This window comes from Bufo bufo, chromosome 3, assembly GCF_905171765.1.
Source record: "Bufo bufo chromosome 3, aBufBuf1.1, whole genome shotgun sequence".
Taxonomy (NCBI): Eukaryota; Metazoa; Chordata; class Amphibia; order Anura; family Bufonidae; genus Bufo; species Bufo bufo.
The window spans coordinates 69,113,050-69,139,845 of NC_053391.1; the positions used below are offsets into that span (position 1 = coordinate 69,113,050).

General features: G+C 41.2%; 1 protein-coding gene across 5 annotated transcripts in view; it reads right to left on the reverse strand.

Annotated features, from left to right (window-relative positions):
- Nucleotides 1-26,796, reverse strand: part of ROBO1 (roundabout guidance receptor 1) — a 345,972-nt gene that overhangs the window by 69,828 nt on the left and 249,348 nt on the right. For all 5 annotated transcript variants that reach the window (XM_040423239.1, XM_040423237.1, XM_040423238.1 and 2 more), the window contains 7 exons: nt 23,113-23,251; nt 22,047-22,174; nt 15,239-15,247; nt 10,955-11,079; nt 7,416-7,587; nt 4,373-4,578; nt 981-1,062 (listed from right to left, as the gene is read on the reverse strand). In XM_040423239.1, the coding sequence (XP_040279173.1) occupies nt 981-1,062; nt 4,373-4,578; nt 7,416-7,587; nt 10,955-11,079; nt 15,239-15,247; nt 22,047-22,174; nt 23,113-23,251 (861 nt within the window). The remainder of the gene's footprint in view (nt 1-980; nt 1,063-4,372; nt 4,579-7,415; nt 7,588-10,954; nt 11,080-15,238; nt 15,248-22,046; nt 22,175-23,112; nt 23,252-26,796) is intronic.

A 26,796-nucleotide genomic window follows, 5' to 3' on the forward strand; every position in this document is an offset into this window, starting at 1 on the left:
GTATGTCCGTTACACAAAGGAGTCATATACTTGGATGCAAAAGGTGGACCACTGAAATCAGTTGGTCTGCAAAAAATGCGAATGGAACATGGATGGTATCCGGATTTTGCGGATATGCTATTTGTCGATCGCAAAATACATGTGTGCATGAGGTCTAGGACTGCATTGCATATGCACCGTGGATCCTCTCTGAGAAGAGGCATAGCCAAAGAAGTCTGGAGGGTAGGTGCCCTGGGTTTTAAGTGTTGTGGGGGGTGCCAACAATGGGCCCAAAAGCAAAATCTGTAACAGACCCCCCACACACACACATACCTACCATGTGCTGTTTAGGCCTCATGCACATGACCGTTGTTTTGGTCCGCATCCGAGCCGCAGTTTTTGCGACTCAGATGCGGACCCATTCACTTCTATGGGGCTGCAAAGGATGCGGACAGCACTCCGTGTGCTGTCCGCATCCGTTGCCCCGTTCCGTGGTCCACAAAAAAAAATAGCAGTTATATCAATGGCTGTCCGTGCCGTTCCACAAATTGCGGAAGGCACACGGACGCCATCCGTGTTTTGCGGATCCGCAATTTGCGGACCGCAAAACACACAACGGTCGGGAGCATGAGGCCTTATTATAATAAAACCTTCTTATGTGGCCTTAGGGCTCCCTAATCCACCAAGGCTGGGGGCCTATGAACCCCCTGGAGCTACTCCCAGGCAATACACTTTAGTCAAAGTACCAAGATACAGGGTTGGGAAGGGAAGGTTCCTCCTAGTTCTAATGATATCATATTGTAGATAGCGGACCTGCAGTCCTTTGTCATCGTGATACCACCAGAAGTGCTAAGTAACAAACTCGGCTCAGCTACATTCATATACAGCAATGCTAGTTACTATTTTACAGAGCCATCAAAAATAGATACATTATATGCCACGGCCATCAACTAAATCTATACCCTGCATGACAATACCAGTGACATTGTGGAGGCAGTTACCTTGGACTTCGATGTATGCGGTCCAGCTGGCTTCTCCGCTCGGCGTGGATACTGTGCAGGTATACCGGCCCGTGTCACTTAGCTGAAAAGAAAGCCAGAAATTAGTATTTGGGCCGATCAGAAAGGCAGTGGGATGGAAAAGCAATTACCGAGGATGCGTTTGGCTCCGGATGGAGAGCTATTAGCGGTTCCAGGCAGCCAGTTCTGTCTCATGGCTTCAAAGAAGTGGCAAAATACACAACTTTATTTGTAAAGCAGAAATGAAGAATAACCTTTATCAGTCTAATTACACAATCACACATGCAAATTCATGTCAAAGGACATGAGCGGAGACGAGTGCTGGATTAGGACCATTGTTCACAGGCGTTTAAACTGGTGCGTTCACGGCAGAAATAGTCAAACCGTAGAAGAAACGTAATTTTGTAATGGCAAATCTATATATACAGGGAGTGCAGAATTATTAGGCAAGTTGTATTTTTGAGGATTAATTTTATTATTGAACAACAACCATGTTCTCAATGAACCCAAAAAACTCATTAATATCAAAGCTGAATATTTTTGGAAGTAGTTTTTAGTTTGTTTTTAGTTTTAGCTATTTTAGGGGGATATCTGTGTGTGCAGGTGACTATTACTGTGCATAATTATTAGGCAACTTAACAAAAAACAAATATATACCCATTTCAATTATTTATTTTTACCAGTGAAACCAATATAACATCTCAACATTCACAAATATACATTTCTGACATTCAAAAACAAAACAAAAACAAATCAGTGACCAATATAGCCACCTTTCTTTGCAAGGACACTCAAAAGCCTGCCATCCATGGATTCTGTCAGTGTTTTGATCTGTTCACCATCAACATTGCGTGCAACAGCAACCACAGCCTCCCAGACACTGTTCAGAGCGGTGTACTGTTTTCCCTCCTTGTAAATCTCACATTTGATGATGGACCACAGGTTCTCAATGGGGTTCAGATCAGGTGAACAAGGAGGCCATGTCATTAGATTTTCTTCTTTTATACCCTTTCTTGCCAGCCACACTGTGGAGTACTTGGACGCGTGTGATGGAGCATTGTCCTGCATGAAAATCATGTTTTTTTTGAAGGATGCAGACTTCTTCCTGTACCACTGCTTGAAGAAGGTGTCTTCCAGAAACTGGCAGTAGGACTGGGAGTTGAGCTTGACTCCATCCTCAACCCGAAAAGGCCCCACAAGCTCATCTTTGATGATTCCAGCCCAAACCAGTACTCCACCTCCACCTTGCTGGCGTCTGAGTCGGACTGGAGCTCTCTGCCCTTTACCAATCCAGCCACGGGCCCATCCATCTGGCCCATCAAGACTCACTCTCATTTCATCAGTCCATAAAACCTTAGAAAAATCAGTCTTGAGATATTTCTTGGCCCAGTCTTGACGTTTGAGCTTGTGTGTCTTGTTCAGTGGTGGTCGTCTTTCAGCCTTTCTTACCTTGGCCATGTCTCTGAGTATTGCACACCTTGTGCTTTTGGGCACTCCAGTGATGTTGCAGCTCTGAAATATGGCCAAACTGGTGGCAAGTGGCATCTTGGCAGCTGCACGCTTGACTTTTCTCAGTTCATGGGCAGTTATTTTGCGCCTTGGTTTTTCCACACGCTTCTTGCGACCCTGTTGACTATTTTGAATGAAACGCTTGATTGTTCGATGATCACGCTTTAGAAGCTTTGCAATTTTAAGAGTGCTGCATCCCTCTGCAAGATATCTTACTATTTTTGACTTTTCTGAGCCTGTCAAGTCCTTCTTTTGACCCATTTTGCCATATTATGCACACCTAATATAGGGTGTTGATGTCATTAGACCACACCCCTTCTCATTACAGAGATGCACATCACCTAATATGCTTAATTGGTAGTAGGCTTTCGAGCCTATACAGCTTGGAGTAAGACAACATGCATAAAGAGGATGATGTGGTCAAAATACTCATTTGCCTAATAATTCTGCACGCAGTGTATATATAAAGAAGGACATATATATGTGTGTATGTTCCGCGATCACTCAAAAACGCAACCATCGATTTCAATGAAACTTGATGTACACATCCCTCGCTACCTGGTAAAGAAATCTTCTGGGGGTCACAGCTCTCTAGGACGTACCGTTCCTGAGATATTCCCAAAAAAATTACCTGCATTAGCCAACACAAGCCTGCAAGTCTTTCACTTCATATCCCAGCTGCCAAACACACGGTCACATGACCCTTACCAGCCAATAGAAGCTTGCAGGCCCTTAGTCTCCACATACACACAGTTTTACTCCAGGTTTCCATAACAACCCAGCCATTTTTCTTCACTGCTGTAGGTCAGCTTTAGGCTAGGGCTACACGACGACAATAAGTCGCACGACACATAGGGCACAACTACACTGCTACATGTGTCTCGCGACAATTTTTATAAAGATAGTCTATGGTGTTGCGGGCGTCTCCTTCTCCTAGGCTGTAGCGCTGGCCAATCGCAGCGCACAGCTCACAGCCTGGGAGAAAAAACCCTCCCAGGCTGTGAGCTGTGCGCTGCGATTGGCCAGCGCTGCAGCCTAGGAGGGGGAGACGCCCACAGGACAAGGGAAGACACCGCCTACTATAACTTACAGAGCAAAGGTACCGGAGGGGATAGCGGGAGAATGGAGCGGCGCCCGGGGATAATAGTAAGTGCAGTGAGATCCCTGGGCGCCGCTGTATATGTCGGGATACTTAGTTCACAATGTTTTTCCAGGTGAAAGGTCCTCTTTAAAGTGACTTCTTCCCTCTGGCGCCAGAGATCTATGATGCTGTCCATTCAGGTCATTCAGGCAGTGACACAGACGAGTAATACAGTCAGACATATACTACATCCGGAAGACACTCTTGTGAATTGCCCCCTAACATTGAAATGGTTTTGGATCTCACTTTTAGCTTATATTCACATGAACAAAATTGTGAAACGATCCTATTATTCTGAATGGAGCGTGCAGACAACCATCTGCTTTCTGCAGAAACAACCCCAATTAGATGAATAGAATTAGTTTTCGGGTGCAGAAATTTCTACAACAAATCTGCCGCATTTGAATAGAAACTTTTTTTTTACCATTCAACTACAATATACTGAAAAAAGCATAAAAATATGCGAACCCGATCTAAGCAGCAATTAACCCTCTTCACTGCGCAACTCGCCAAACACCTATTTATACGGGTGATATTTACCGCATTTTTGAAAATTTATTTACCGTACTTTTAGTTATTATTTAGCTTATTTATTATATGATTTATATGCAAAAAATAAATAAATAAATAAAACTTTTTCGACAATAAAGAGATGGTACAATACTGTAAAGATAGGAACGAGACACAGCTGGGTTATCACAACGCAGGCCGACTTTCTCCGCACCTTGGCATATCTGATCTGCAGGGCTCCCGCGTCCAGCTGCTTGGTCCGAGACTCCTGGGTGTTGATAAGGTTGCCATCCTTCCTCCAAAGAATTGTGGGAACTGGATTTCCTGTAGCTACACAGTTTAAGAGTAAAGTGCCATCGACCGCTACTGTTTGATTCTGAGGACCTTGTCGGATGACTGGCGGGGGACGGTCAGCGACCACTGCCAAAGAAAGCAACAGGAAATACATGTCTGCAACTGGGAGCAATTTTCTAATCAATCAAGCGACAGTAGTTGCTGTAGGCTTTGAAACAAGCTAAAGGTAATTAAGCAAGTAATTAAAGTAGGAATCATGCATTATTCAGGGAGAGTTTTCATGATAAGCAAGACACAGAATACTGAAACACTATCTCGTCTGAAGGAAAAGATGGGCACAACTTGCTGCCCTTTTCCAAGCATTATGTGAAAAAAAAACAAAAAAAAACCCAGAAATGAAACAGGAATTTTCAATTCACTTCCAATGACTTAATAGCATGAAGTGCTGAGTGGCAAAATATAGAGTTTCACCGCTCTCATCCACAAAAATGACACAGAGGGGTGAAAGAAAAACATTAGTTCATCACAAAACGATCCATTTCTCGGCTTTTACGCTAATACAAAAACAGATGTTTGGATGACACGCAAGAAGTGAACATCAATGCACTTCTCATGTACGGGCTTCATGCAGAGATCTCAGTTCTACAAGTGGCGTTTTTAACATCGAAGCAGTTCTAGAAAAACTTCTCAGTTTTCTTAAAGGGGTCGTTTCACTACAGCAGATGGCATTTATCATGTAGAGAAAGTTAATACAAGGCACTTACTAATGTATTGTGATTGTCCCTATTGCCTCCTTTGCTGGCCGGAGTCATTTTTCCATCACATTATACACGGCTTGTATCCAGGGACTACGACCACCGCTGCAGAGCAGATACAAGATGGCCGGGACACGGAAGCTGCTGCGCATGGTGCCTACGTGAACTAACACAGTCCCGGCCACCAGAGAGGTCGGCGCTTTTTCCTATACTGTGCCAGCGCGACCACCGCTGCTGGATTGCAGGATGGGTGTAACCATGAAAACAAACAGTGTATAATGTGATGGAAAAATAAATCAAGTCAGCAAAGCAGGCAATATGGACAATCACAATACATTAGTAAGTGTCTTGTATTAACTTCCTCTACATGATAAATGCCATTTGCTGAAGTGACACGACCCCTTTAAATGTTTCATTTAGGGTAAAGTGTAAAATCACTTATGGCCATCATTAGGCCTGAGAGGTAAAGCAAAGTGAGATTTTGTACTGAAACGGGTGACATACATGAGGCTCCTTGTAGAACGCGATGTTCACACCAGCATTTCTTAATGACATAACTATTCAACAAATTCAAATGCATAAAGAGGGAGGGAGGAAGGATGGAATGAACGAAGAAAAGTAGGGAAGAAAGCAAGGAAGGAGGGAGGGAGGGAGGGAAGGAGGAAAAGAAGGAGGGAGGTAAAGGGGAGAAAGGAAGAAATAACTATACAAAAAAAGAAATAAACAATTAAGGAAAAAGAGAGAGAAGGAAGGAAGGTGAGGAAATAAGAGAATAGGGCAGGAGGAAGGGATGAAGGAAAGTAAGAAAAGACGGAAATCAGAAATATATGGAAGAAAAAAAAAAGAAGGGAGTGAGGAAAGAAGAAAGGAAGGAATTACTGAAGGAAAGAGGCTACATGCACACTACCGTTCTGTTTTTTGCGGTCCACAAACCGCGGATCCGCAAAAAACGGAAGCCGCCCCTTTGCCTTCCGCAATTTGCAGAACAGAACGGGCGGCCCATTGTAGAAATGCCTACTCTTGTCTGCAAAACGGACAAGAATAGGACATGTTTGTTTTTTTGCAGGGCCATGTAACGGTGCAACGGTTGCGGACAGCACACGGAGTTCTGTCCGCATCTTTTGCGGCCCCATTGAAGTGAATAGGTCCGCACCTGAGCCGCAGTGTGGACCAAAACAACGGTCGTGTGCATGAGGCCAAAATGGGAAACATACAAAAGGAAGGAAGGGAAGTATAGAGGAAAGAAGGAAGAAGACTAACAAAGAAAAAGAAGGAAGGGTAGAAGAGAAGGAAATGATTAGCTGATCAGCAAGGGGGGGGGGGGGGGGGCAGACCCCAGCTGATCAGATATTGATGACTTATCCTGTACAAACAGCTTGCACAACCCTTTAATATAAGGGACATAGTGGAAACCTTTTTCTGTCCGTAGCCTTACATCTGATTTCAAATATCCCTGATTTCACTAAACCAGGGATGCTCAACCTGCGTCCCTCCAGCGGTTGCAAAACTACAACTCACAGCATGCCTTTAGGCTGTCCAGGGATGCTGGTAATTATAGTTTTGCAACAGCTGGAGGGACGCAGGTTGTTCATCCCAGACACTGAAAGTATTTTCCATGAGCTACCCCTCTATAGGCAGTCAGCTGTATCTGCAAGCTTTTATCCTGGCACGGATCCTTTTTGGCCGCTCCGATAGCATGTGAACTTAAACACAGGTTGTACCACTAAGCGTGTCCCCATGGTTTAGTAAATCCTGCCCGTAGGCCTGTTTTCCTTTACTATAACCATTCCATCTTTAATTTAGCAATGCTAAAACCGCAGTGTGACTTTTACAAACGAGTCTTGGACTTGGAGTGTCAGCCATGTGCCAGTCAATCCCAACTATATTTCTTGTAAGATCAATAAACTATTTTATCATAAAGCTAAATTTGTTCCAGAGATAATATTGCTAAAATATTAGCATTATGGCTACACAAAAGTCACACACTGCGCTCAAACTACGCACATCGGGGAGCCACAGATTCCGCTCCTGGCACTGACAGCCAATTATAAAACCCAAACAGCACTAATTAAAAGCATGCTCGACGCAGAAAGTTGTAAAACAGAGAGATGCTTGGAAAGATGCCTCTTATAGGAGAACCGATTACAAAGTTAAGGGAATTCTCTGTGTCCTTGAAAGCTTTTGAATTAAAAACTGTTTGTACTTTACCATCAGTAACCTCTAAATAAGCCTTTGTTGTAATGCTGCCCGCCACATTTAGAGTCTGGCAGATATAATAGCCAACGTCAGATTTCTGGACATTAATGATCGTGAGGTCACCGGTTTGAGACACTGAGAAGCGGCTGGATAACTGAGGAGGTTGGTAGGAAAAGAGCAGGTTCTAAAATAAGAACACAACAACAAAAAACGGTGTAAATTCTGGGTAGAATACAGATTCTGTTTACGTTCTTTTTTTTATATTCTATTATATTCTATTAGTGTCCATTCACACGTCCGTTGTTTCTTTCCTGATCTGTTCCGTTTTTTGCGGAACAGATCTGGACCAGTTCTGTACCCATTCATTTTCAATGGGTCCTGAAAAAAAATCAGACATTGAGCTGTCCGATTTTTTTCAGGACCCATTGAAAATAAATGGGTACAGAACTGGTCCAGATCTGTTCCGCAAAAAACGGAACAGATCAGGAAAGAAACAACGGACGTGTGAATGGACCCTAATATTGTGATTCAGTCATAGCATAAATTAGTCACTTAGTCATACAAGCTCTCTGGAGTATATAGAAGAGAAGGGGCCCCATAGCAAAGATCAAACCAAGCCTCCCATTATGATGCCAGTTTTGCTCCTCAAGAACAGGTTTTCTGTGACCCTTTGTCCAATTCTCCACCCTCCTGTTTAGTAACAATGCAGATCCTTTGAAGAGTTGGTCCATCACAGATAGTCACCAGCCAATAGTAAAAAAGAACCAACCAAGGCTGGGATGCTGCTCTCCAAGGCCCTCATAGTAGCCTGGTGGCCACCAATATGGTGTTTAGACACTTTTACAAACAAATATGATCCCTTTGAAAATCCAATCCTCAAACATTTGTAGGAGGAAAGGGCAATAAGAACATCTGGTGTGGAGAGGGTGAGCCCCGCTAAGGTTTGAACAGCACCAGAATTGTAACTATAGGCGGTGCACAGCCATGTTGCCTGAAGGGCCCCAAAGAGGGGGGACTTGTAACAGGGGGGAACTGATTTTCTATTGAGATGCAAGAGTTTTAAGTTACACCTCTTCACAGCCCATGGGGAATAGGCATAACCCTTAGCTGAAGACCCACCTGATCATGAGCCTCATAGGCTACCTAAATATACCAATGAATAAGGCCTCATGCACACAACGGTATCCCCATCCTCCAAAACACAAATCTGTAAACTACAGATACCAGGCGTGTGCATGCAGCATTTTTCTAGTAGATGTTCTACTAGGAAATGTTCTAGGATTTGCTGAATGGCCACACGGATGCAAAATGAAAAAGTCTACGTATGATTCTCCAAAAAATTGCAGAACAGATATGGACCACAACTATTGACGTGTGCATGAGGCCTGACAGTGCTGGGGGAAAAAGCCTCATCATAGAGTAAAAGCCAATAAAACCTCATTTTGTCTGCACCACTTTTTCTGTTTCTTTCCTCTGCTTACCTATTTATATGCAAATACGAGAGGAAAAACACATATTTAAGGTGAAGAGAGATCTGTAATATAGATAGCGTTTCTGAATACAAATCCCATTTTTCATCTACAATTTAAAACAATACCGGGCATATAAGTAGATTTTTAGATTTTCCCCATGTTAATGTTAAATAGATTTTAAAAATTCTGAATTTAAAACTGATTTTAATCCCAGTTCATTTCACTGTTCCCTAGGGACAGAGTCATACACATTGTAGAGGCAGAGATAGGCATGTTGTGTTCATGAGCAATAGGCACAACCAAATATCTCCTTCCTACAGCACATCCCCCATTTTAATTATATGCAAAACTATTCACAGTTCAATACGTTCTGCAACATATCAAAAAATACACATGTAGGATGTCATTAGGCTCTGCCGCTACAGCTGAATTATCATTCCATTAAGTATACCTGGTCGCTTATCTCTTAAGGTGAAAGAATTCGGTTACTATTCAGACAAAAATATATAATTTTATTTTAGCCAACAGGTGATGACTGCTAATCCTATTCTACAATATGCTGAGGAACTAACATTTATTATACACAATAAATCTAATTTTTATTTGATTTTTAAAAATATTTTACAATTTGTGTGTCAAATTACTCACCGATATCTCATTTATATATTTTTTTTTATTTTAGATCCAGTGTTTTAATTTTTTATACTACCATATTTATATCATTTAGTGTCAGTTTTAATTTTTTTTATTAATATTTATTTATGCATCACTTATGCCCTCGAAAATGTCCTTGCTAGGCTCCATACAATTACACAACAATTTATATTTTGAGAATTTTTATGGGATTTTAAAGGGGTAATCCAACCCCTATAATGTCTCCCCTAATGCCCAGACCCCTCATATAGGTTATACTTACCCTGCTGCTCCCCGGCACCCGCGTCGCTCCGGATGTGCGGCCACTGCTGCATCTCCCCATTCCGTGGATCAAACCATCCGGCGCCGAGGGGTGATGGGGGGGGGGGAGAGGGTTGATGGGGGCAGCCAATAGCAGGCTGCGACGGGAACAAGTCTACTTAGCATCACCCGCGATGCTAGGGAGATTCGTCCCTGTCACAGCCGGCTATTGGCTGCTCTCCTTGTCACTGGATGTTTTGATCTATGCGATGGGAAGATGCAGGTGCGGGCATCAGCAGCTACGCGGGTGCCGGGTAGCAGGGTAAGTATAACCTATATGAGGGGACTGGGCTTTAGGGAGCACATTATAGGGGTTGGATAACCCCTTTAATTCTATTGAACAAAAAATATTAAATACATCTATTTTCATTATACGGTACTTTGTTAGTACTTTGCACCTGATTATTTAGGAGACTCTGTTACAGATTCCTTTTATATTTTACAACCTAAAAGACCCCACTGTCCACTGGGCATTGGTGGTGTCCATTGTGCAATGGATCCAGAACTGCATCAAGGCTTTATTTTTATTTTTATTTTTTTTAAAGCCTTACATACGTATTCTGTTTATTTTATTTATGTATATTTTTATGGTATTCAATTTTAGGGATATACTGCCTTATTAGATATTTGATATACATTTCTAATATTATACTCTCTACAAACCCCTTGCCATGTTTTCTTTTGCCATATGAGACTAAGATATCTATTTTAAAAGCCGTATCATAGGCATGAAACGACATGACACTCGGCGGTGTAATGAGAAATCTTTGCTTGCTGCTTGATAAATGGATGACCTTTAACTGATGTAATCAAACCCTTGTTTATCTCGGAATAATACCCGTCTAACGTGAAATAAATTGTACCTGTCAGTTCATTTATGGATCTGCTGCAGTTAATGATGTATGCGCCTTCTTTAGCTCAATGACAGCCATTTTGATATCCAAATTTAGCAGCACGCTCATCATCAGCGGCAAATCAATTGCAGCAATGTGTAAAGGTGCTTACCGTAATTTAATACTGCTTTCACACTTAGGCATGCAAAGTCTTTACGAGTAAGAGTTAATGGCGATTAGACGCATATCAATTTAATTTCATGGGTATTGTTAATCTATTAAAATCTATTACCTGGCTGCCCTCCTTCTGCCAAAAGATAGCTGGTTGAGGATTTCCTGTTGCTTCGCATTGAAATGTGACTGTACGTCCCAAAGCGACCACCTGATCACGTGGCTTCACCACAAAGTTTGGAGGTTCTGAAAAATATATATACATATCAGTGAAACAGGCCCCCGAGAACTACATTTCAAAATGCTGTGAAAATGAGTACCCCAATATCCTGACCTGCTGACCTACCCTAACAGATCACAGTTCAGTCGATTTCCGGAAGTCAAAGCTACAGTATTTCAATGTATTCTGACTGTTTAAACCGAGGTCAACACATTTTACTCCATTACGTTGCAGAAACTGAAAATTGAAAAGTACACATCTGCATTTGCCGCAAGGGCAATCTCAAGCAGTTTGTTTCTTTTTTGCTTGGTTTATACAGTTCATACGGTCACTTCAGCTGGTAATAAACAGGATGTGTAAAAACCATATGTGACTTGTGTTACATTAATGACTATTTATGTTAGAGGAAAAAATATGACTTTGCACCTGGGGAAGAAACTGAAAAATCTGCACTTAAAAAGAGAAAGATGCAGTTTTGTTACACATAGTGATTGTCTCGTGTTTGTGATAGGTAATGACGAGCAAATTGATTCGTAATCAAATTCACTTAACCATCATCCTTCCTTGAGCAGTGAGGGCTGGCCCCACCACTCAACAGACTCCTAGCCTTTGATTGACAGGGCCAGACGTCTGACCTAGCTCTATCAATCTTGTGGCTCTGCTGCTGCTACCTGAGCAGTGTAGATGCTGACTGTGCATGCGCCGCTCATGTGCGGGTACACCCGGAAGTATGGCGGTGCATGCACAGCTGGCATCTGCGCTACTCAGGTGGAAGCAGCCGAGCTTCTGCGCTTGTGCTACTAATCTGAGCAATGGCACAGGACGGACAGGGCCAGGTGTGATGACTGGCCTTGTCAATAAAGGGAGAGGAGAAGTTTCTTTTCCAGTGGGGCTAGCCCCTCACTGCTCAAGGAGGCTGATTTTTTTTTTAAACAAATTAGATTTGTACAAATCGATCTGCTCATCTCTAGTGATCAGACATTTGTGGATTATGAGTCATGAAGTCATCCTTTCATCCATATAGTATTGCTAGTTTTCACTGTACTATGCAGCAACATAGTTTTGCCTATAAAACACAGAACTAGAGGTGTCCACCATCTAATGTGTATTGGGTTTCCCTGACTTTCCCATGACAGATGATGAAAGAAGGATGGAGCATGTTGAACTTAAACTGCCAATCCTTCTGTTCTTAAAAGGAGCTAAGATGCCACCACAGGTGTCTTACAGTGGCTTACTCTCCTCTTCCCACATAAAACAGATGAACCTTTGGCTGGGCCTACATGTGTATGAGGAATTGGTGTGATGAGAGTTCAGCTGAGGTGGACCCCTGGGGAAATCAAAATGAGCCCTCTTTTTCAAACCAGAGCGGCAATAGAGATAGAACCCAAACTGGGACCCACTTAAGCCCTGTTATAATAGGATTTGAAATTACAGCTTGTGGAATCAGTTAGCTCCCCCAATTTCCACAAGTCTTAGCACAATATCATGGTCTATATCTACTTCAATACTATTCTGAGTACAGGATGATCCATTCCCTTCCAAAACATTTTCATTGCATTCTTTGATCTAACTTCAACCCATAGCCTTGAACCTACACTTACTGACTACCTCATGTCTTCATGGGCTCAATAACTGAAGGGGTCTATGAATAATTTGCATATATGGGGTTGAAGAAGGCCACTTTGGAAGCTGTTGGACTGTGTATGTGATCACCTGCCTACAGAAAGCTCATCACCCTTTACATATAATATCCAATTAAGACATTTATCCTACTTCACGGGGTTGACTAATGCTCTCTGGTCATGTACCACCAACCTTCCATAGAGCAGGAACATGGTCTTATGCACGGTATAGTTCCCATTTTTTTCTGAACCCTTGGATTTTTTTGGGATGTTCTACATTTACTTACATACTGGAGTTTGAATATGTTGTCATTTGGCACTTGAAATTCACAGAAATCCCTCCACTTATAAATGTTAACTTACACTTTAACCACTTAGTAATAGCTAAGGAGGTTTATGACAGAATAGGAGCGGAAAATTCATTTCATAAGCAAAAGAAAAGGATTCACACACTAAAAAGATGAGTTATGGAAAATGAGAGCAATGCAGTGGAATAAGGAACAAGCCAGAATGACTTAGTCAAAGCCATAGGACTGTTCTGGCTGTTTTGACGACCACAGATTTTTTTTTAAATTAAATTAGCTTTGATGCCCACCCGTGTGGAATTATTTGCCTTTGTGCCATATAATTTGCAGTCAGCAAATTAAATTCTGTTTATGCTGCAATATCTAAAGTCTCTGGGCAAGAGCAAAATTCTGAGTTAAATTTTCTAAGTTTTCTTTTCAAAATCTCATCCTGGTTTATACAAATGCAAAATGTGATAGCAGTATATAGAGGTAACAATGTCCTGTATATACAGCCTGAACTAGAAATCCTCCTGTATCACTCTACATTAAGGAATCAGAGTAAATATTCTAACAAATTGTGTTTTAATCAATGATCTCTGCATAGTCAGGAACACAAACAGAAAAGAGCGGCCACCATAGCAAAAAATTATATTCCAGGATTGGATAGTCACTGTGTTACTCCCCCCATTCTGGAATGGTAGTGCTAAGGCTGGTCATACACATTAGTCTTCAGTTGGCCAAATCCACCAAGACCGCCTCGGCCGACACTAATGTGTGCGGGGAGCTCCCGGCTATCCCCTGACATCAATATCTGATTGGTGGGGGTTTGAAATTTCACACTATTGCCAGTCAGCTATTCCTGAGTAGCCCCAGTGCCAGACCTACACAGCTCTGTGCATTCTGTAGTGGATGGTACTGGTAATTGCAGCGCTTCTCACATTCATTTCAAAGGGAACTGTGCTGCAGTAACCAGCTTCATCCAAAGGTACATGGTGTGAAACTTGGATAATTTTATGGTACCCCTTCCTTGCTTGCCAATAGTCCAGGGCCTGTAGGATCCATGAGCAGGTTTAAACAACCAATGGTGGAAGAAAATGGGATCAAAATGAGTTGACGTTCTATGGCACCCACAGAGACTGCATATCCTCTTGATCAAAGGGAGTCCCAGACTTACTAATGAATCTCGTTGCTTTCTGAGTTTCCCAAATGTAATTATTTGAAAAGTCCTTTGGATTTCCTAATGTATAACCATTTAATTTAAACATGTCTTGGCCAGTGCATAGTAACACAGACAACCATATCAATGATATACGTTGGAAACTAATTTTAAATCGCAAAAGGACTTCCAGTCTAGCAGTAGAGAGATGGCCAATACTGCTGCCACTTCCCAGGACTGAAATGAGGGTATGTTAAAAAAAAAAAAAAAAAGTGTTTCTCAGCTCAAAATGTCTGCTTCCACAATACAAGGCACCCTGAAATTCCACAATGATGTCACCAGATTCATTATTTGCAATACCACTTAAAGCACTCTATCGTGAGTTTGTTAATTGACGTTTATTAGAAGACAGAAAAAGAAGCGGGTCCCTTTAAGCCATAGCCCTAGGTTAATTAACATAATTATGACATTTGATTGCATTTTTTGAAAATGGGCAACTCTAAAGGCCTCTTTTACACGAGCGATATGGACTGTGTCAGGGTCTGTTCAGTGAAAAACTGATGATTTTGCACACAAGTAGAATCCGATTCATCTGCGACTGCCCTCAGTGTTTTCGTTTTTCTGTATAGATTACATCTGTTTTTGTGAAGAAAAACTAAAGAATAACCAGCAACCATCAATGAAAAACACATTGCATCCGGATGCCTTCCGTTTCCAACTCAGCCCCATTTATTTATATGTGGCCAGGACTGCGTGGAAAACGAACGATATAGAAGATGCTGTGATGATCAGTGATAAACAACGCTCACGTGCACAGACCCATTGAAATGAATGAGTCAGGATTCAATCCAGATGTTGTCCATTCACAACGCGGATTGCATCCGGACGGAAAACTCGCTCGTGTGAAATTAGCCTAAAGTTCAGAGAGGTGCATATTACCTTATACCTTTGTCACCATTACTTTCAGGCAGACGTAATTCCTACCGTTATTTCTGGTTTGCCCTTGACAAATGAAAGCTAGAGGTTGACTGGTTGGTGGAGTGATGAGGAAGAGGATGGGGTGGTATTCCAGCCATGATATAATGGATTTTAAATGATGAATAATAAAATTCCAACTTACCAGAAACAACTAAAAAATAAAAAGAAATAAAAAGAAAATGTGTGAAATTAAATGAAAATGCAAAAAAAACAACAACAAAATTAGCAGAAAAGCCAAACAAGGAAATAAAATGACAAAAGAAAATTAATTAAATGTCAAAATTATAACGATGATAAAATGTTGTCTCAACTTTACTTCACAATGATATTTTTTACTTATCATCTTCACAACATGGACCCCCGTTGTACAGTAGGTCTCACTAGAATTGGTTAAGGTTCCCGACGTATGAGGGTAAATATAAAATGCTGGTTTTAATTTGAGCCCAAATTAAACTTTAATAAAATGTCCACAATTACATCCATGTAAAATATAAAGTCCATATTCCGTTGTTATGACACTTTTGCATTATTTCATTTACAAAGCTGCTTGGAAAATTCTCATGGTCTGCCCTAAAATGAATTTAGGTAGAATAAACCTTTACCAGGAATGGATACTCATTATGATCCTCATTAGATCAAGATCTACCTTAAATGGCGGACACAGCGGCAATATATTGACATAAGATTCCAATTCTACTGAGGTATACAGTATATATTTATTTTACGTAAATTATATAAGTAAGGGGGCACTGAACGAATATATATATATATATATATATATATATATACATATTATTACACCCATTACTACTACACCCATCACCAGAGCAGTGCTCCTTAATACTAGAGAATCCACAGAATATACAATCAAGCTTCCATTAAAAAGTCACCCAATGTAATCATCAGGGGGCTTAAAAAGGGCTTAAAGGGGTTGTCCAACCCTTTACTGTCGAAAGGTCCAACAACCTGCACCAATCAGCTGTTCTGCATTAGCTAACTACACAGCTCCATCGGCTGTGCAGTGGACGAGACAGGTTACTGCAGCCCGCTCCCATTAACTGAGCAGCAAACAGAACATTTATAGAGTGCCCTCCTTTTCATATTATATGCCTTCAGATCCATCAAACTCCTCTTCTGCTATCCAAGATGGCTGCACTGCTTCCCAGACTGGCTGATGCATACTGTGCATTTGTTAGCCCAAGACACTTACCACTGCCCTTTGATTGACCATCACTGCTCGTGTGAACAGTCCTGGCCAGTCCAAGAACAGGGCTGGCCAAGCCAGTGTCTTGGGCTACTAACCTCCAGTGTATATCAGATTTGCAACTAAAAAGATGAAAAATAAGTCACCAGGTAAGTGTTCTGTTTGTACACTAGTTAAAGGGGTTTTCCGACTCTTTTATCCTCATGATAGGTCATCAGTATCTGACCAGTGGAGGTCAGAGACCCGGGATCCCCACCAATCAGCTGGTTGAGGAGGCCGCTGTCCAGTGAGTGCTGAGGCTTTCTTGTCACTTACTCTAGATCAGTGACGTCATGTTCATTGGTCACATGGTCTAGGCACAGCTCAGTCCCACTCAAGTCAATCCAATATCCAAAAGGCCGCAATGCTCACTGGACCCCCACAGATCATATACTGATGACCGAACCTGAGGGGGGGAAAAATCTGAAAACCCCTTTAATGTAAATCTTTTTCTTGAACTTTTCTAAGCTCCTCTGTGAACCCTCTTAGACATTTAACAAAGAGAAAAAGAGTCTTATAACACATATTGGAAAAACTGATTTGCCTTTGATTTTGCAGCCACCATAATCTGTTTTGGGGGCATGGTATAAAAATATTTATTCTTGTTGCCTAGAATGTACACTGACTCACATCTGCAATATGAGTATGTTTAGGATAATGGATCTTTAAGACATTGACGTACAAAGGTCATCTACCCAGCTAGAGGATAACGCACAACAGAGACTATTGTGTCATACATCTAATGAAAAACTGTAAAATATCTACAGCACTACAGAAAATGTGCCAAGGACAAAAATTAAAACCGACGTCCCCGGGACACGAAAATTCCCATCACATCATGCTTAACATATTAACGTTTGTATATGTTTCCCAGCTGTTCACTGCAACATACAGACACAAGTGCAGGATATTCCGGGAGAACACATCCTTATAATGTTCTAACATATGTTATCAGCTTTTCTTCACGGCATTTGATCCAACATGCTAGGCTTGATGACAACAAATTGTGAAAAATTAAAACAGACAAATTTCCCGGCATTGTCCTGAATTCAGGCAGTTTGGTGGCTCATTGGTCAACATGGTTGCCTATCCAAGGACAACATTAGCATGGAGTTTGGTCTCCTTCCCTGCTAGACTCTTCCTAGGCACAAAAACTATATAGACAGCTGTCCATGCAATAGACCTCAATTTGTCTAAAGGCGCCCATACACATTAAAATAACATCAGCTAAACCTGCAGGGTGGGCCAAGTGATGTTTATGGGGGTGTGCCGATTCTGCCCCGATGGAAGTTGTCAGGGGTAAGAAGGATGAGGCATGTTGACTTTACATGCCCGATCCTTTTGATATCAAGAAAGATACCAGAATCCTCTGCAAGAGGTGTATGGCAGCAGCTTACTTCCCTCTCTCAATTTGAAGGCATGAGTGTGCGGTTAATGACCATTCAAGGTGTGAGGCCACCTTAAGGTTATGCAATCATGAGCCTCAGTGAATACACTTTGGGTACAGCACTCATTCAATTATACAAGGCAAGTTACTCCAGCTTTTTGTAGATCTGAACACTAACTGAAGGAAATTCACATTACCAGACCTATAACTGAAAATAGCATTCACATGGCCATATTATAGTGCCTGTAAATGTATCCCTAAAATCAGGAGGGGGGGGGCGGTATGTATTCTCATGGGGTATCCAACCTTATTTTGGGGCTCAATATATACACCATTGACACAGAGCTGTAGTAAGGCCGTGTGCATAGGGCCTAATAGAAGTAATAATTCCAATAAATTAGGATAATATACAAGCACAGCTTTACCATAGTTTCAGGAAAGGTATGCTGCAAGAAATGTAATAAACATAATATCAGTTGACACAAGTCTTCTTCAATGTGTGCGGTCTGACGACTTGTGCAAACAGCACATTTCAGAACTTTTTTTTATCTTTCAAACTGACAACTGTGTCTCATAAAGTCCCTTTAGTAACTTGCTTTTGGATACGGACATTGGGGGACATACAGAGTACATACGAATGCTTTGATTTTGCTGGCCAATCGGACTGCCTATATCATTTTTCAAACGTGGGTAAACGTAACTTAATACACATACATACATACATACCGGGGGACATCTTTACTAATGCTATGCACTAAGGGAGAGAGTTATCAAGACACACGCTTTCTGTGCCGGTCTTGATATCCCCTGTGCTGCCAGAGGATGCTCCTAATTTATGATGAGGCCTTGTTATTGTATTATGCACAGTACATGCACCTAAATATAAATATAAAAGGAACTTGGAGCTGCTGTAGATTTCTGGCTTCATTTGCACCAGAAAACTGGTGTAAATGAAGATAAATTTGCCGTGGCCGCTGGCCACACACCCTCCCCGCACTGGCCATGCCCTTTATCGGAAAAGTGGTGAGGGTGGTGCAAAGGCCACTTTTGACAACACTTTGATGCAATGGAGTTTAAAAAGTCACAAACACAAGACTTGTGGCAATTTTATGGCAGAAATCAGGTGGAAAAAACAAAAAGTAAAAAACAAAATCAGGTGCAGGGAGATTATAACCCCCAAAATGCTTTGTATATTTTGTTTTGCAAAAATATGTGCACTTCCTAAGTGACAAGCAACTCACTATGCTCAGAAGCTCATCCAGACTATGAATTCATATAGACACAGGTGTTTTTTTTTTTTTTTAGGAAAACCTGACTAATATCGGAAGGGAGAGGTTAGACCCAACAGCGCAAGCTCCCGATTCTACCAGTGGTTCTTGTAAAGTTATTAAAATCAATGTCAGAAGACAATTTTCTTTAAAATGGGGTTTTGATCTTCAAGGGCCTTTAGGGTAGACCCCGTCCACATGGTCAGACTCCCGGAGGGAAGCATACTTACCTGCTCCCCACCGCTGATCCCTCTCCACCACTGCAGCACTCTATTCCCCACATGTCAACATCCAGTTTGATGGCCGCTGCAGCCAATCAATGGTCACAGAGGTGAAGTGTCCATTTTGCATCCAATTAATGTATCATGTGATGCAAGGGGGATGTGTCAATCATCAAACATAATACTGACACATGGGGAAAGGAGCCGGAACCCAGCTGCGGGGAGGAAGTAAGTATACTTCCTTCTGCAGGCCCAAAAGACCCCCGAAGATTGAAAATCCCTTTAAATCTCTCTGAATAACTACTAAAATATACACTGTTTGAAGCGTATCATTAAAACGCACATCTAGATTTAGGTGGGCTGCGCTTGTTAGAGTTTGCTTTTTCTTTGCACTATGCTGTACAATTACTCCCCTGTAAGTGACATGTTTGCTTCTATAGAATGAAAGGAGAGATGAGTGGTAGCGGTGATATGTGAAGGCCGTGTATATCCAGGCCAGGAATGTACTTCTTTTCATTGCCCTTTTATCATAGAGAATCAATACAAAAGGTAAACATGGTTAAAAGTGATGAAAGTTTAAATCCCGCTAAACACTAACCCTCAAAGATACATCGCTCTTAACCTCCTTTGAAGAAAACCTTCAGATTACAGTCGGAAGTTCAGAGCAAATAATCTAGTCTGTAAACACGCAGATGGCTTCTTCCCACAAAGGGATTACTGTGCCCATGTATTGTATAGTGTATGGTGATGTGCGCTTCTCCTACACAGGGAAACCTACAACGTATTCATTGAACCCCAATACTAACTGTAACATGATCAGCATGTCAAAGGCCCCCAGTTTACCTAGGACATCCTCATAGGTTTGTTTGTTATAATCCCAGTTTATATTGGTGGCTTCAAATATACAGTACTATATAAAAAAAAAACGGTTTATGAATGGGCCAATACCAGATATGGTTAATGGGTAGCAGTCACCATTTTTCTAGGGGAAAAAAAAAACAGGCCTTTTTCTCGAAAATTCCATCCTGCAATCATCCCTCTCAATTCCTAAAAAGACCCTGCAGCAGGTAGGATAAGGATGAATTCACAAGCAGCAATTTTTTTTTTCAGAAGTTTTGAAAATGCACAGTAACCATCAATCCCAGATTCGCAGCGACTGTCCCTAATTTGTTAGAGACAGTTCCTAAAAATTAGGGCTGTACCTGACCAAAAATAAGTGGGGCTTACGCAAACCCTGCCCATAAGAGAGTGTTTCCGAGCAGATTTGGCATTCTAAACATATGGCTTACATGCCATGAATTTACCAACTAAAATCTGGGTAGGTACGAAAATGTGTTACAAACATCTGAATGGGCTTTATTTTTGGTAGCATGCACATGGACTTTTGCAAGCTCCATTCCCATGAATGCAACAGTCGCAAACATTTCTGCAACAAATCTGTTGCGTATGAATTTACATTAATAAGTAACATTGCACAACCTGAGGCAGGACCTCTTAAAAAGGGAGCTTCACATCAATCACTAAGATTGGGCTGTTAGATTTCATCATGCCTGATACTTTGGTTTTAAAGGGAGCCTAGGTAGGGTACTGGCTCTCTTTAAAGAGGCCATCCCTGTATGGAGACTTCCTGGAAGTGTTCCATAGTATGGAGACTTTTTTGGTAATGCTTCACTGGAAAACAACATGCAAATAGGTATGTCCCAAGGAAATAGAACATCTCACTAGTGCCACCTTGTAGAAGTGTCTTCCTATGAGTCAAAATTCGACTTTTTAACAAGCCTTGGGACATGACAAAAGAAAATTGCCAAGTAACATATGAATGGATATTTGGCTTGGCTATTGTCCCGTATCATGTCCTAAAGCTTGCTAAAAAGTCAGATTTTGCCCCAATAAGGAGTCACTTCGACAAGATGGCGCTAGCGAAATGGTTCTTTGCCCTTGGGAGATACATCTTTACACATTGTTCTCAAGAGAGATAAGCCACTTCAACAGCTATCTGGCAGCAGCTTTATCCCTATTTAACACACATGCACACTCAGCTGAGCAGAGCTTGCATGTGAATTTAGGGGTCACGAGGCATAGCTATCAGCAAAACACTGGCAGCTTTAGCCTCTATTTTATCTGCAATTTTCCAATGTATCGTGAAATATGAGGCATCATCATCTGAAGGCCCATAGATCTGTATCTTTAGATAGACCTATGTAGGGGCATAGCTAAAGGCTCATGGTCCCTGATGCAAGAGTTCAGCTTGGGCCCCCCTTCCCTCAGTGCTTTGTGGCCAGCCAGCCTGCTACCTGAGCCAAAAATTCAAATGGCACCCCCCCCCCCATGCCAAATTCTTGACCTAACCCCTTCCCTCTAGCCAGAGGTGTAACTTGACCAGCATTCACTTTCTATAATACCAGTGTCTTCTTATGTGACATAAGGGTATTTGGGCCCGGTAGCGACTGCTACCTCTGCACCCCCTATAGCTACACCCCTGGACCAATGATAAAGTCAAAATGCTATGTTTGTCTTTACTGTGAATATCTATATAATGCTGGTTCTATATGCTGCAGTAACCAACATAAATGAGTCTCTATGCAAATCAAGAGCCCTGCAAGATGAATTATTGGCTTTGTGCAAGCATCCAACAGAGAGTGACATATATAGCTTCTAAATGGGATGAAAATGTGACCTAAATTCAAAAGTCACAGGAAAAAACATATCCATCAATTTTACATTATTCTGACAAAGGAAATATGAATTATGAGGAAAAATAAATTACTAATGACTTAATTGTATCTGATATCTTGGAAACGTAGACCAGACTGGTGACGGTAGAGCCATACCTTGGACAGTGAGGATAGCTGATGCTTCTGTTTTGCCAACCATGTTTTCTGCGATGCACGTGTACGTTCCCATATCCCCAGCTATTACTTTGCGAATCCTGAGTGTGTGGTCATCCCTGATTTCATACCTTCGAAGCATCAAAACATTGCAAATCAGAAATGTTATGTGGAAGTGTCCAGGGACGAGGCTTTGGCCAGAATTGGATGATTCTTTTTTATATCACATCCATGTTTAGTATATTTTCCACATTGGAGAAATGTACAGATAGTAGAAAAATTATTTCAATTAGGTAGAACAAGAGTACAACATCTCTGGAACCTTTAAGGTGGCCACACACATTAGGAAAACATCAGTCAAACCCATCTAGTTTGGTAGGAATGGGCACCCATCTAATGGCAGCAATAAAGGGTCGGGCATGTTAGATTTCATGCTTGATCTCAAGTGAGATATACCAATGCCATTGGTGTCTAGATTAGCTTTTTCTACTATTCTCATTGAGAACACAAGCGTGAAGTGTGTGTGGGGGTCAGGAGGAATTGCTGTCAACTGACAGTTATGAAAGGTGTATGGTGGCCCCCTTTACTGCACAATACTGCAATATCTACAGATACCAGCTATAGCATGTTTGAGAGCCACACGTGACTGCTGAGCCTTAGCTTGGGGTCCACTGATTTAGAATGACTGTCCTGGACATGTTTGGACTGGCCCACCATAGTACCAGAGGATCATCAGGTGGGCAACAGACTCATATTAGGGAGCTAGTTATTTGCCACCAGGGTCTAATTTGTTGATTCAAAACCTACTAGACTTTATTGATGACATAAAGAATAATTTCCTCTGGTAGGCAGAAGGAACAGACAATGGTCCTGGGTCACAATGGTCTACTTTTCAGATTGTCTTTGGCTACCTTATATAAAATACTTAAAAAGTAAACAATACACCAACTAATATGTGGCTTTTTAATTTTATAAAATTAGATGTAAAAATATATTCTTGGAAAACATATCCACAAATCAGCCATTCATTTATGTGCCCAACACTGGAATAAAATAAAACCTAAAGAACCTTGTTTTTGGAAGATCACCATCATCTTTCCTCCAACGAACAGTAGGAACGGGATCACCTCGAGCTTCACATTTAAACTCAACACTGTCATCTACTGTGACTGCCATGTTACTTGGCCTCCTTACGAAGGATGGTCTTTCTGTAAGAAAGAACAAAGTTATATAAGTAAATTGACATCTGTCACACTTAGGATTTACAGTTTGTAAGACTTTTTAATTCAATGGACCAAGACTTCATCACTCACAAATGATATTATGACCCAAGGCATCTCAGTGAGAAATGTCATATGGCAAATGTCTGAGAATGATTGAAACCAATGCTGATGTAAATATGATGTACATCATACCTAAGGTTGCAAGGGCCATATAATGTTACCATTCAGGTTCATCCAATTAGAGTGACTATATATTAGATCAATGTTGTCCAAACCCCCTAATTTTAGTAGCACCGGGCCAACCATCTAATGTGTTTGGTGGTGGCCCACTTTTCTCAGAAAGGTTGGGTATGTTGGATTCCAAAATGCCCAATCTACTTGTTCTCCAGGGACATAAAGTCTGTGTCAGAGACTTAATTCAATCTTCATACTGAGAACATATGCATGCTTAGTTAAGCTGAGCATGCACGTTTATGGGTGGGGAAGTTGGGAGCAATAACATTCAGTTCACCAGCTTATGGCCAGCTTTAGCACAGACTTCTGTCCAGCAGCAAAGTATTTTAAGAAGTGGGTTGAAGGTCATGTCATCTTTCTCTTCCAGAGGAGACTGGAAGAGCTGATGAGCAATCACTGGACAGTAGGTTGTGATTACTTTACCAACATCAGGCCCATTTTAATGTTGCTTTTTTATTTCCTCACCTATATGAACATCCCATACAAAAACTCACAAATTCAAAGCAAATATATATATTGTTACATTAGTTTGCCTACTGAGCAGCATCTTTTCAAGATGGTATGAAGATCAATATTGGAGAAGATGCCAAATTTGGTGTTCCTGGGATAACCAACAATTCACCTCTAATTTTAGAAACTTTTGAAAAATTGTGTTTTATGGTCTTGATGAAAGTCAAGGTGTGAAACCAAGACTTAGCATTCCTGGTAATAAGGACAAAAAATGTGAAGGTTTACTTATTCATAAAGGCAGTGTCTAGTTTCAATTACAAGAACACTACCTGTTCCACAGTTGTTCAAGCGCTTTTTGCTATCACATGTATATTTCATGGAAAAAAAGTTTGGTCATTAATCAGGAAGCCTACAGCCTTGTGAATATAACCGTGAATAAGATAAAGCCATCACTTGCCAAAAAGTTAAGCAATTGCTTATGTTCCTCCTGCCTAATCCTGGCCTGAAGATACTAATAATTACTCCTAAGGACATGTTTTACGCTTTCATCAAACTATGCAACGTGAAACTTTCGGAAGCTGCGACAAATCAGAATGTAATAACTCCATGAGCTTAAATACTGTTATTTTTAAATATATAATTGCAGCCACCTTAGCTACTTTTACTATCACCATGAAGAGAATGCGAAAAATGATGATTACTTTCTTTCCAGGATTAGTAGTACTCTTTAATACACTTCTCCAGAAGATATAATTATAATGACAGGCAATCACTAAAATGTTCTCTCTCACTTATTACAGCCAAAAATAACAAACAGCACCTGTTTCAACAAGAGCAATTTTGTCCTATGGGACTTTTTTCTTTGCCGCTATAACGCAGAATAAACTAATTAGATTAAAGCTAGATGATTTGTGAAAAAGCTAACATTGTTTATCTGCTGTTGATGGTTTGAAGTCATCTACAATGTCTTCAACGTCTGATAAAGGGGTTGTCCAGGATTGGGAAGATTGGAGTATTTGTACAACAATGCCCTAAATGTTACAATTGTGCCTGTCCTACCTTTACCCGACATTTCTAATGCCCAGTTTTCAAATCTCCAACTCTCAGCCAGAAGTGCTGTGTTTCCAAGACTTAGTGACGTACCGGGTCCCTTTCTGCCGAGCGAAGCCTCTTCTTCTGCTTCGCAGAGAGCCCGGTGACGTCACCCTCAGCCACATGAATTATTCAAAGTGCCTGGATGGGCGGTAACCATGCGGCAACCAGCCGCGCTAAGCCACGCCCCTCTGGTCCGGTGACATCATCGGGCAGGGCGCTTTATTATGAATCAAGGAGGCAGCGCATGGAATATTAATGAGGGGGCGGAGTCACGGCGGAGATGATAGTCATTTGAAACTACATGATGCCACGCTGCACTGGGAACCACAGTGCAGTGCGGCAGGAAGGTAGGAAAAAAATAAACATAAATGTAAACAATGCATGGGGGACAGTCGGAGCCATGTAGAAATTGGGAAAATGCCTAAAAACATATGGGGGTACCTTAAGTCAGCTGTTAATAGTGAAAAAAAATGTGATCCCGGACAACCCCTTTAAATAAGAGTCTCATTTATTTATATTTTTTCACCTAGATGATGGAATTAGAAGTTTGGGCAAATTGGAATTAAAATGGTGCAATTTTGAAGCTAAATAGTTTAGTAAGTAATTTAGCAAATACATTTCTAATTTTTTTTACTTTAAGAAATGAAATTTGATACAGTAGAAAAATGGTTAAAGGTAATTTTTTTATCTTTTTTCTTAGCTTTTTTTATATTATGGATATACCACAGAATTTTACAGGATACTGGCATAGTAAAAGAGTTAAAGTAGTCATATAGATGAATTATGTATCTGCAGATAACTGTAGGTGAAAGCTATCTCTCCAAATCCTCCCATACATATGCATGCTCAGCCTAGCATATGTGGTATGGAAGAAAGCTTCCGCTAGAAAACAAAAGGATTGAGTGAGTGCATTGAAGTCCAACATGCCCAATCCTTATCTCCCCTGAAATCAGCCATTAGTGACAATTAGGAGTACCTATACACATTTGATGTTCATCTGAACCTGCTGAAATCAGGTTGGCGGACATAGATCTTGTATGACCAGCACTGAAAATTCCAACCTCAGCCAACAGCTGTACATACTGGCCCCCCCACCCACATGCACACTTAGCTGGACCAAGAATGAATGCATGTACGGTGGGGTCAGAGGTATCTCTAGTGGGAACAAATGATTGATCATGTTGAAATCCAACATGTTGATCTTTCTTTCCCCCCCAACATCTGCCATCGGGGAGAGTTAGCACACCCTGATACACATGGCCATCTTTTTGAGTTATACAGTGACTTAATTATTTTTGATTTGAACCTCCATGACAACTCCACTCTTACTAGTTTCATGTAGACAACTTCTTTTACAATGATGGATTATCGCCATTGGTTAAACTCTTGGAACGCCGGCTGTAGGCAGCCCTACTATATATATATATATATATATATATATATATATATATATATATATATACACCTTTACATGATGGACAGTCAAACAGCTAACTATTTCACTCATATTGAGTCCACATGAGCGGGAACTCAGCTCTCTGCTCTGATAGTGACCGCCTCATTAAAGGGGTTGTACCATCCCAGACATTGGGTCACATCGCTATACTTAGAATGGAGATGGAAAAGTCCCAAAGGGCGCACTGCGCACGCACTGTCACCCTCCTTTCATTCCTACGGGAGTGCCGAAATGTCCCCTTGAAATAAAAGGGAGGTACACCACTGTCACCGCTCTATTCATTTCTATGGGGCTG